Here is a 12,655-nt window from a genome sequence, read left to right as displayed (position 1 = left end):
TGAGGTTGCCTGTTCAGTTAGCTGGTACCTCCACCCCCAGGATAATGAAGGTAACCAGGGTGGGAAAGCTGGTCCTGGAGCAGGGTGCCTGGAAGTAATGTGTGGCACCGCCAGTCCCTGCAGATAGACTGCACCTCAAAGGTCTCTTTTTGGGTCTGCTCATATGACTTGAGCACCTGGTCCTGTCTCGGTATCTTGCCTAAAGATTTCCCAGTTCCTGGTCTCTCTTAGTCTCAAAACTTTTTCATCGTCTCCCTCTCCCTTTGCTGTTCCCAATTAAGGGACCTCTCTCTGCAGGGCTCCCATAGGCAGCACCCTGGTCTGCGCACCCCATCTCATTGAAAGATGTTTTGTGTTGGGCAGCTACCGTGCCTGTTTACGGCTGCTGGGGAGGGAGGGGGGTTGGAAACCAAGTATCTGGCCAGCTGGAGTTCCAATCTAGGAGCTGCCCCCACCAAATATGGTGAGGAAGATGACCCAAGATGGAGGCCTTCTGCTTCCACCCCTGGGGTGTCAGGTGGGGTGGGTGGAGTCCTGTGATGGTGTTGTGCAGTGTGTTCAGAGATGAGCTCTGTGATGTTCAGTACTGCAGCTTTTGTCTGACTTCAGAGCCTATGAGAAGTCCCCTGATGTGGGCAGATTACCATGTAGGGGATTATGGCTGTAGCTGCTAAATCGAATCACAAGATGGAGGTGACCTGGGGAGCCTCTGTTGGTAGATGGGGGTCCACAGGGGAGTGGCAGTCGGAGTTCCTGTGGGAAGGTAGCATCTCAGTATCCTGCATGGCAGCAGAGCAGCGTCTGGGAGTTCTGCAGCAGTGCTGATGCAGTGATCCTGCTCAGGCTCTCGGAAGCCCTGTGTGGGCTTATAGTCAGGAGTTGCATGACAGGAGTCAGGAGTCTTGCTCTAACACTGAGGCCCAGAGCCCTGAGTAGGGGCACAGCCATGGTGATTTATGCATGAGAGCAGCTGTGTAGGGGTCCTCTCTCACTCTCAGAGAAGCAGTATTCCCACTAGTTGAGACCAAGTCACAGAGATATACAGAATTCTGCCTCCCTCTGGCCACCATCTTGGATTCCTCCTTCTGTTCCTTTTGATGTTGCTCCCCCCCGTTAATAGACCCCTGTGGTTATATTTTTAGAGTATCTCTGGAAAATCTACAATAATCTCCCCATATCAAGATCCTTAATTTAATCACATATGCCCCCCTTTTTTTAACCAAATAAGGTGACATTCAAAGGTCTTGGGATTAGAATATGTGGGGCCATAATTCGTTCTACCACCATATCCTTATAATTTCTTCTTTGAGTAAGAGTTTAGATGGATGGTATAGCTCCAATTTCAAAATATTTTTTTTTCAGAATATTGTAGTTTATCTCTCTATCTTCTTTTAGACTATCAGTGTTAGAGATAGTGTCATTCTAAGGAAGAACTAAATTTTGTTGTTATTATAATTATCTTTGGTGAACAATAGTCTTCAAATTCTTCTAGTGGTGCGCTATAGTCATCTTGTGCTCCAGGAAGGAACTTGAGTGCAAAAACATATTCTCCAGTATTAATGTCCCACCCTCAGCTTGAGTCCCTGCTCACCTCTACCAGAGGGGTCTTTTCCCATGTTCTTGCCTCCCCTTAGTGGAAACCTCCTGTTACTTGTTACTTCCATGTGCTAGGCTCACAGTTAAGGGCAAGTGGGATCCAGGAGAAGGTTCTTTGTTGTTTTAGGCCCATCTCAGCTTGGAAAGGTCCTGTGTACCTGGCCTAGTGGTGGTACTTTCTTGGCATTCGGTACCCTCCTCTTTGTGACAAGCCAAATTCTGCCTTGTATCTGTGATTGGTCTTAAGTAGTGAACTCCCGCCTCTTCTCCAGTGGTTGATGATGCTCATTAAGTATAGGCATAGAATATTAGGTCCCCAATGAATTCCTGCCTCTTTTCCTATGTAAACAAATTTTCTTCTATTTTTCCTCTAATTATAATGGCCATCTAAGCTTGCATATGCCCTGGAAATAAAAGGCTTTTTTCCTTCCTGCCAAAGTCTTAAGGCTATTATTTGTTAAAAAGGGAAAAACTAGGGAAGGAGCAGGGTTTCACATACATCTCTTCTCTCTCTCTCTCTCTCTCTCTCTCTCTCTCTCACACACACACACACACACACACACACACACACGACAAGCTATCAGTTTCAGCTAGTTTATTTTATAATTGCTTAATAATTTCCACAATGTGGATAAGTTCTTTCCATCCTGCATAAAGTCATGGTGAGAAAAATAAGAACCTTTAAATTATTATAGCAGGTTCCCCTATACAAGTAATTTTAGACCATAACACCATGACACATTTCCTAATTATTTTCATTTTTTATTTGTTTTAATTAATTATGTATGACAGTAGAATGCATTTATGCACTTTGATATATCATACATAGATGGGATTTTTCTGAGTGTACATGTTGCAGAATCATATTGATCATTCAATCATATATATATATATATATATATATATATATAATGTTTGCTTCATTCTACTATCTTTCGTATCCCCACATCCCCCCATCACTTCCTTCTACTTAATCTAAGATAATGTTATTCCATAGTGCCCCCCCTGCCTTATTGTGAATTAGCATCTGCATATTAGAGAAAACATTTGGCCTTTGGTTTTGTGGGATTGGCTTATTTCACTTAGCATGATATTCTCCAACTCCAACCATGTACTAGCAAATGCCATAATTTTACTCTTCTTTAAAGTTGAGTAATATTCCATTAAGCATATATACCACATTTTCTTTACCCATTCATCTATTGAGAGACATCTAGATTGGTTCCATAGTCTAGCTATCGTGAATTGAGCTTCTATAAACACTGATGTGGCTGTGTCACAATAATATGCTGATTTTAAGTCATTTGGGTATAAACCAAGAAGTGGGATAGCTGGGTCAAATGGTGGTTCCATTCCAAATTTTCCAAGGAATCTCCATACTGCTTTCCATAGTGGTTGCACTAATTTGCAATCCCACCAGCAATGTATGAATGTACCTTTTTCCCCACATCCTCACCAACATTTATTGTTGCCTGTATTCTTGATGGTTGCCATTCTGACAGGAGTGAGATGAAATCTTAGAGTAATTCCGATCTAATTATTTTAATTACAATGAAAATCAACTATGGCAAGAGCAGAGACAGCAGTCGTAGGTGGATAGGTGTTCACTAAACATTTCCATTGGATTTACTAGTTTAACGTACACTGTACTCACATTAAAAAATCATTTTCAAAAGCATTTCCATTATATTAGTAGAAACAAATTAATTTAGACATTTAGTAAAACATTAAATTATATGTGTGACCTTTAGCAAGACACTAAACCTGCCTGGACATTTAGTTTCCCAGGTCCCCATGTATAAATTATGAGGTCTACTTAAATCATAACTCAAGCTCTCTTCCAGTGGTATTACTTGGGTAAAAGACAGCCACTGGAATAAAAGGTCAATTTACAGCTTGGTAGGTGTGTTGGGGGCAGGAGCTTTTTCTCTTCTCTGTAAATTAAAATGGCTAAATTTAAGTCAAGATCTCCCAGTTCCTTCTCAAAAATTCCATAATTTTATATACTTCCCATTGCATGCATCTATATTTTCTTCTAGGATTACAGGTTTCCTCTAAGGAATGTGGATTTTGGATACAGAAGTAACTATTAGAGACTATTTACACTGCAGAGATGAGAGAGAATGGGAAAACATTGCTTAATTTCCCTCCTCTACCTTCCCCCTCCCCATCCCTGAACTCCCATTTCTTAGCTCCATTCAAGTGAACTGGGACAAATTGCTACCTAGATGTAGCAATTTCACTTCCAACTAGATGTTCCAACAAAGTGGCTGGGGTAGTGACCTCCGCTTATGCTCCTGAGGTCCCATGAGTCTACAGTAAATAAATAATGATGATATTTATAGATTTCAAAGCAGATCCAAAGAACATAAAACTACACAGCTTTCAAATTATTTCAAGAATGAATTCCGGGTGAACGGATTTTCAGGTCGAGTTAGAATTAGTTAAGGAGAAAGATGTGCTTGGCTTTGAGGTTTAAAGCATGAAGAGGTACAGGATTGGTCCAAACGGAAATTGCTTCAGCACAGCCTTAAAATATGCTAGATAGAATCAGTTAGAAGGACTCCACACAAGGACAGGAGGTCTAAATTAGGGCACAGAGGGCTGTAAGAAGCAGTTACTCAGCAATCACTTTTTAAGATTTTTTAAAATTATGTAAGTATTCAAGTCTTATAAGGTTCTGAGTTTCTATCTGCTCCTGATTCTATTAGTACTATAAATATTTTGTGATTAGAGTGTTTTAACCCTTTGCCCATAATATATTTTGTGAATATGATCCTAAAGTTATTTTTTACCTTTGAGTTTCAATATTTTTGATTCATAAAATCATAATTTTCTCCTCAGCTTATAAGTGTTTCCTACCATGATCTATGGACTTCAGGGTTATATTTAGATATTCCTCCCCACTTCTTTAAAATTACACATTTGTAACTTTATCATATCCTAACACATTTATAAATTTTTATGCCTCTAAAACTCAAAGCGCTTTATATTAATTATGGTATATGATGTTAGGGCAAGGTCAACAAATTATTTAATTTCATTTATTGAATAATCCTGATCCTTTCCTCATTAGTTTGAAATGTCATCTAAATTATGTACCCTCATGTCCCCAGATCTGTCCTCCTGTACCATTGCCTACTATAAAGCAGGTGATTATAAAATCATTTTGTTCCATTATGTGGGAAGTTCCCTGGCAACAATTTCCTTTACCCATTATTTTCCAACAAGTTTATTTGTACTTCTTATGTGCATACGATTTCAGATAATCCTTAGGATATTTTGATACATATTTTTAAAATCTATCCAGGTGTGAGATACATAGTTTAAATCAGTTGTGTTTTAGTTTTCATTTGATAAAGCAAAATTTTAAAAAGTAAAATGGAAATGAGTTTCTTTTTGCAAATCTGAAAGCCTTTAGTGGGCTTGTTCACTTGTTAATGAGTTAATTTATTTATATAATAGTTCCAGTCTGAAGTATTTGCCAATTCGGATTGAAATGACCTTAAATGTTTATATCCAAACTTAACTATTTACCATTTCATGATAATCAAAATGTCTAATAATGTTTTATTGATAGATGATTTAATGTAATTGCTTTTGCAAAGCAATTATGTCACCAGTGTTCTTATTTACATGAAATTATATGTCTCTAGTCACTTCATTCCCTTGTGTTCTTTTGATGTTTCCACAAGGGCAGCATTCTCAATTCTGATGGAATGAGGTAGCCATTGTACCAATTCGACAGGTACAAATAATGTCTTTTTAGAGAAATATGTCCCTGACTGATGCCTTATCTTTTCCTTTGTACTAAACCCCTACCTGAAGTAAAAACCTATTGCTAGTTGTTTAGTATGAATGAATGTATCACACCACTTTTCTTCCTGAGAAAGTAGAAAGGGATAAGACGTAATAGGAAACAAGAGGAACAGAACTCTAAATTCATTTTCTTCATAATTTTGCCTGGTGTGAACCTGGTTAATTTGGGCTTAAACCTCACTATTACTCTTATCAACTTTCAAAAAATAAATTTTAATTAGAGTGTACATTTTTAGCCTTCACTATTATATAATCAGGTATTTTTCTTTCAAGATTTTGATGGGAATTTAAAACTTTTACACTTCCCTGGAGCAAGTGTCGTGAGTGAATTATAATAAGCTAAAAAGCTAGGTGTTCTCCTGTCTTTGAAAATGGAATAATTTTACTTCTTTTCCTTTGCAGTTTCTTCTCTGTGGCATATGTGGGATATTGTGCGCCAAAAAAAAATCAGGACTTGTCGTAAGTTTTTTCCTTGTTTGTACTATGCATTGAAGTGTTTAAAATATAAGAATTCAAAACCAGAAAAGATGACTAGCCAACTTCCATGTACTAAATGTTACTAGCTAGGATAAAAATGAGACTGACAAATCTGACAAATAAATCCTGAGTTTCTTATTTCAAAGAAAATCATCAAGAGTAGGAGAGACAATGACAAAACACCAGCACAAAAAAGCTTTGATATGCTCTCCTAATACATAAATATGCAAGCGTTAATGTCTGCTAGGGATGACAGCCTCCAGTTTTCCACTTAGAGACTCCTGGGCAATCACCTGAAACCTTCCATGAGCTAAAAACAATAAAGCTTGAGTCTTTGGGAAATTTAGCTGGTTGAATATGGATCTGGGCCTAAGAATTACTGGCTTTATGAAACTAATTTCACAATACATCAAGACAGCTGTGTTGTTATGGTTACAGACAATTCTTAAAGATTTATTTTATTTTATTACTATAAATGCACATGTAAGTGTTTTCAGATGTTTAATGGTTCTATCTTAGGTTCTGGGGTAGGGAACATGCTCCTGGTTGACTCTGACATTGGGCTGGAGGAGAACACCACATGCTGAAATGTGAATCCGCCTCTTGCCTTTCATGTCATTTTATGAAAGTTTGAAGAGAAAGTAAAAGCATGTCTTATTTTATTGAATACAAAAGGAAAAATCATAAACCTTTGCCAAATGGCAAAATCAATGCTGCACAACAACTCTAGGAAGTGGCCTTTGAGCCTGCAGTTCTACAAGGAAAGGCCAGGTGTCTGAGCAGGACCAGAAATGTATAGAATTGCAGCTATCTTCATTTTGTCCCTTTTTCTAATTATGCCTTTTTCTATGATAACTTCCATTGTGACAAAAACTATTACATACTCACTGCTGTAGACATGTGAGCTGTAATATTTAAAAATTATATAAAGGGGAAAAAAGAAATCTTTGGGAGGAAAAAAGTGTTTTCTTGGATACATGGAATTGGCACCTATGATTCTCCCATCATTCTCTAGACATGGCCTTCATTCTTCTACACCTTTCCTCTACCAAGGCTCTCTATGGCTGTGTAAGAACAACTTATTGGAAGAAAAAAGCAAGGAAGGACAGAAGGGAAAAACGGATGGAGGGAAGAAGGAAGGAAGAACTTTTTTAAAAGACACTAGTGTCTGTTTCCTGTCTTTCTAAGTCTCTTTTAAAGTATAAAAGAAAAAAAATCATAAGATCTGAACATTTTTTTTCATTGTGCTTGACCCACCCATGGCTGGGCCTTCTGTTGGCACTTAGATGCACTTAGCTAAGATGGCATGTTATCCTGGAAGATTCCAACAACCCTCACTGGCTAAACTCTAACCTCCCCTTTTTCCTACTCCTAGGGCAACAATTCATCTTTTCCTCTTAATATTTATGACATCACCTTGAGGAATTGAGTCTTCTCTTTCACGAGATCTCAAGGAGAATAATTATGAGCTATTCTTGGTAGTGCCAGCTGCCTCACTTGGGACTTCACAGGTGCTAGGTACTCCTTAATGCTGCTGAACTTAACTACCTGTGGAAAGCAAATAATACCTGTTCATGTAAAACTAAATGCTAAAGTAAGTTATAAAGCTGCTTGCTCTGGAGAATTATAGCAAAGGAGGGGATCAATAAATCCAGGAAGGCATTCTGAAAAGTTAAGACTTGATTTGTGCCTTTCATTTAGGAACACAAGGAAAAAGCAAAAACATTTCCAGGAAACTAAAAATATCCTTGAGATGTAAATGAGCAAGCTCCATTAATGGACAAGAAAATCTGGGCTGGGGTGTAGATCAGTGCTGGACTTCGAGCTTGAGAGGTTGGGTTCCATCCCTAGCCCAGTGGGCGTGGGGGTGGAGTGATTGAATACTATGTTCCAGAGAAGAATGGAAATAAGTTTGGATAATTAAATTAGTATCACATTATCAAATACCAGGAAAGCAAGCCCACAGGATAATTTATACCAGATGCAAAAACAAAGTAAAATTATTAAATTTCTTGAAATAGTAAATTAAGTTTCTTAAATATTCAGAAAACATTGCTACAGAAAGCATTGCACTTCATCTTCTGGGATGATATTTAGATTGATTACTGCCCCCTCCTATGAGTAGAGACCCAGATCAAACCAATAATAAGTTTGAAAGCTAAGCCATAATCAAACAGTATTTTTGGAACACCTATTATTTATATTTCATTGTAGTGCCACCAGAGTAAACAAAAGATTTGTAAGGTAGAGGGCCAGTTCATGGGAATTCCTTAATCTACCTGTTGAGGAAAAAGATACACAAGCAATAAAAGACTTACTGAAAGTAAAAAGGATTTAACTAAATTCCCTAAGTTCATATACATAGGAGGCACAAATATTTGAAGAGGCACAAATATTTGAAGTTAAGTGGAAGTAATGAAAATTCAATAGATATTTTGACACTTTGAGAGGACTGACATAGTGAAACTGGATTTAAGCTAGAAAATCTAAGTACCTAAATTTGAGTTTATTCTAATAACAATTCATTTTTCCAAAATGTGCATTAGTATCTCTTTCAGTGGATTGCTGGCAAGGCTAATAGAGATGACATCTATTGCTATTCCTAGCATAGTGGCCCACAATAGGTATTAAATAAATGTTGTTTAAATCTGTATCTAGCTGAAAGACAATACTTACTTCAGAATTCTCATCTGATATATCCTTGATTTCTATTTCTGAGACACTGTGGTGTACTTCCTCTCCAATAAGTCAGAACAAGTAGAATCCCTACTGAAAGGCTAGCTTCTGTCCTCTATTAGCACCTTCAAAGTCAGCCATCCTGGACGTGCAATAGCCTGTGTTCCAGGAAGTTTTGTGTCTTCAAGTTTAACCCCTCTTTCTTTTCCTTGTCAGATGATCCTCTTCTCAGCCTGCTGTATCTGTGGGCTCATTGGGGGCATCCTGAATTTTCAGTTCCTCCGGGCAGTCACAAAGAAGACCTCTTCCCTGTATCCTCTGCATCTTGCCTCCATGTCCCTGGCGTGCATTGGGATTGGGGGCTGCACCCTGTCTTCCTGGCTCACTTGCCGACTAGCCAGCTATGAGCAGAGGAGGATGTTCTCAGAAAGGGAGCATTCCCTGCATCACTCTCATGAAATGGCTGAGAAAGTGAGTTTTGTACCTTTGCCTCCTACTGCTGTCATGTGATGAAGACTGCAGTCTGCTCTGGGTGAATCAACAGGCAACCCTAGATGACAATATGAGGGGTCATATTTTATAAGTTTGGCCCTATTGGATTAAGTATGGGAATTTTTAAATTATTTTCTCTCTGCAATTTATGGTTACACCTATTTTCAACATAATTTTGTAGCCTGTGTATTCAAAACACATTTCCTAAAATAGCACTTCATAAAATATTGAATACCTTATAAATATGAATTTTTATGTATTATACTGAGGAAAAACACATAAACTCAAAACAGTCTCCACTCAATAGTGCCAGTTTTAGAAATTGCATGAATTCCCTTTTCTATCTAGCTCATCCCTTGTTCTTGTAAGTAGATGCATTTGATTATGTAAATTAGATCATCAAGCATAAAGGGGCTTTTTAAGAAGGCGACAAAATGCTTCATCTATCAGTGCATATTTTACAAGCCATATAAAGCTTCATTTAATTCTCATCTTAATTTGATGCATATTTGGATAGCTTTGCCTGTATTTTAAACAATGGTCCTTGCACAATTGTTTCATGAAACCTATTCAAACAGAAAGTTATATTAATTGCATAAAAGAAGAATTAATATAGAGAGCTGTCTGTGTTTCTGCTACATTTTGCACACATTTCTTAATTCAGTTCCTGCTACTGGATCTATTAAGATAAACATCTGTAAAATAAACTCATTAAGATAATGGCCAAATAATATTTTGTTTTGTGTCATGGAAATGAAATTGTACAACCACAGAAAAAAAGAAATAGTGGCAAGAGTTACTGCATTTTTCTTTATAATGTTCCCTTGAAGTTAAATATTTATTTTACAGTTGATATGTTTTCATTTTGTATATGATCCATACAAACAGAAAGAAGATGCTTTTAAATTGTCCCAAGAAAGCAATTTTAGACAGATTTCTGCATATCCTTCAAAAAATAATTAATAGTATAAGTAGCAGGACTGATAATTTAAAGAAATATTCAGTCATTAAAATAGATGATCATTATATATTTGGATAGTGAATTTTTTGTGCTCTATTTCTATTCTAGTGTGCTTTCACCTTTTTTTGTATGTTTGTTCAATATTTATTGTATAATTGTTATATTTACATTAGAGATTGAGGGCTATTGAAATAACCGACTTGCCCAGCTGCCCGGTGGTGCCCCCGACACCAGAGTTACCTACAAGGTACGCTGATTTCCAGGGAGTTGCCATGTTGTAACGTTGCTGCAGGAAGCACTGCTTCTTTCAGGAAGCCGTGATGTCAGCAGATCAGTTTGGACTGATGCTGTAATGTTGTTCCTCAAAGTATCACTTTCATAAGGGCTGCTTCGAGGAGTTGACATAAACCTACATGGCAGTGTCTTGCAGCTTGAAAGTTGGTTGAGTATTTAAAATATTCAGCCTGCCTTTAAGCATCCAAACACGTTTCTGCTTGGATGATTCATAATTCCTTTTATTCTCTGCTACATCATGATTCTGACTCAATATCATCATTCACAGACCAGTTTTGCTTTCAATAATAGATGAGTCTACAAACTGTATCCCCAGCTTGCCAAAATTGCATGAACGGAGAGCCAAAGTTTGACACTAATATAGCACAAATTCTGAAAAAAAAGGTTTTCTGGCAAAATTATCCAATACAATATTTTTCCAATTTATTTTCCATATTTCCAATTGCTGAAAATAAAGTTCTTGATTTATTTTAACAGTATAATTGGAAATACAGAAAATTATATAGTGACCCATTTGCAGAAAGTATGTCCATTTGCTAATATCCACATTTGGCCCTACACAAATTTCTAATAGAAACATCTTGTTTAATTGGACATTCCTATTTGCAAATAAGTTGATAAGACTCATCCATTTCAAAACTAATTTTTACTGTTATTTCCTATGAATAATTTAACTGTGTCCTTATGGGGTGAATTTAATTAAAACAATTATCTTATTTCATAAAATTTTTAAAAACAACTTTCTTTAAATTTGCAATAAAAGACTGATACTTTAGTTTTTTATTATCTTAAAGCAGTTTTATTAATGCAAATACTTTTCTGAAAAGGAAAGACAAATAAGATTCTTATTTCTATAAATCCATTAATAAAATTCTTCTACTTCTGGCAGGATGAATAAGAAAAAAAAATTGAATAAATTTTGTTGACTATCATTTTGGAGCATGCTTTCTATTAATCTTGCCATTAATAGTGAATTATTAAATGAAGCCTCAAATCAGATTAATACTAGTACAACAACATGAGTATATTTTCAGACCACTTTCACAATGTGAATCTCTAGCAGATTCCCCAAAGAAATCAAGCACTTTCTCAAAACAGAAACTAGTAAAACAGAAAATAATTTTACTTGAAGGTCTTTTTTATTCCTGCTCTTTTGCAAAAAGGCTTGTTTGAATATGGATGTCATCAATCTATTTTTAGATAATTTTGCTGATATATTATTTATAATATGGTGCACTAACCATAATAAAAGTAAGTGGGCCTCACATTTCATCATCTTTTCTTTTGTAAGGAAAAGATTAATATTTAATAAGATATATGAATTCAAAACAACTAAATTTTTCCTAAATTAATAAATTCTATAATTACAAATGGAACTTTTTGTGTGATTCTTTACATCTATATTTTCATTGCCTAACTTCTTAGTAACTGGGCCCTTAAAGACATGTTTAGTAATTTCATTGTTCTGCTTTTCGCTGTAAAAGGTGACAGTATCATTTAAAAAAAAAAAAATCTTTCCTCCTATAATTTTTGTAGTGATCCATAGTTACGAGTGAATGACTGCTTTGTGGGCCTTTTCAGTTTGTAGTCAAAAGGCTGCATTTTTCTATAGAATGAAGGTAATCCAGGCAGTGTGCTAGTATAACAGAGCAGCCTGTGGGAAAACTTGGGCCCTTGATCATTTTCTTTCTAGGTGAGGTCCTTCCAAAATAAAGTTGAGGGAAAACAAGGAAAGTAGGGAGAGTGAACTGATTTTGTGGGTAGAAGACTTTGGTCTACAAGACTGTCCCTTTAGCATTTTTATGTGCTCCAAAATCCCATAAAATTTTATTTCCTCAAATGGAGCAACAATATCAACTCTTGTCCTTCCCCAAAAAAGTTTTTCAATGGCTTGAAATTTCTGTTTTCTACCCTGTTAACCAGATCAATGTCTTACTCTGTAAGTGAATTTTAATTAATTCATGTTATTTTCCTAACAGGAAGTGACAGACAACATGAGCAATGGAGGACCACCACTGATATTTAATGGAAGAGTATAATCAATGTTTTTAGGATGTTCATGAGGCAAGGAGATATCAAGGGACTAGGAGATAAGATTAAAACCGTTCTTGCATTTGCTTTTCTTTCTCCTGAGCATCCACTAAAATTATTCTTCATCAATTTTGTCTCACTTACTCTCCAGCCTTTTTTATGCAGTGAAAACCTTTCTAGAAATGCTCTACTTTGGGGGCTGGGGATGTGGCTCAAGCGGTAGCGCGCTCGCCTGGCACACGTGCGGCCCGGGTTCGATCCTCAGCACCACATACCAACAAAGATGTTGTGTCCGCCGAGAACTAAAAA

General features: G+C 36.7%; 1 protein-coding gene across 2 annotated transcripts in view; it reads left to right on the top strand.

Annotated features, from left to right (window-relative positions):
• Tmem196 (transmembrane protein 196) overlaps positions 1-12,354 on the top strand; it is a 57,628-nt gene extending 45,274 nt beyond the window's left edge. For both annotated transcript variants that reach the window (XM_026408913.2, XM_026408905.2), the window contains exons 2-4: positions 5,818-5,874; positions 8,785-9,039; positions 12,295-12,354. In XM_026408913.2, coding sequence (XP_026264698.1) covers positions 5,818-5,874; positions 8,785-9,039; positions 12,295-12,354 — 372 coding nt within the window. The remainder of the gene's footprint in view (positions 1-5,817; positions 5,875-8,784; positions 9,040-12,294) is intronic.
• The last annotated feature ends 301 nt before the right edge of the window (positions 12,355-12,655 follow it).

The sequence above is a fragment of the Urocitellus parryii genome, chromosome 3 (assembly GCF_045843805.1).
Source record: "Urocitellus parryii isolate mUroPar1 chromosome 3, mUroPar1.hap1, whole genome shotgun sequence".
In the NCBI taxonomy this organism is placed as follows: Eukaryota; Metazoa; Chordata; class Mammalia; order Rodentia; family Sciuridae; genus Urocitellus; species Urocitellus parryii.
This window is presented reverse-complemented; position numbering and strand designations above follow the sequence as displayed.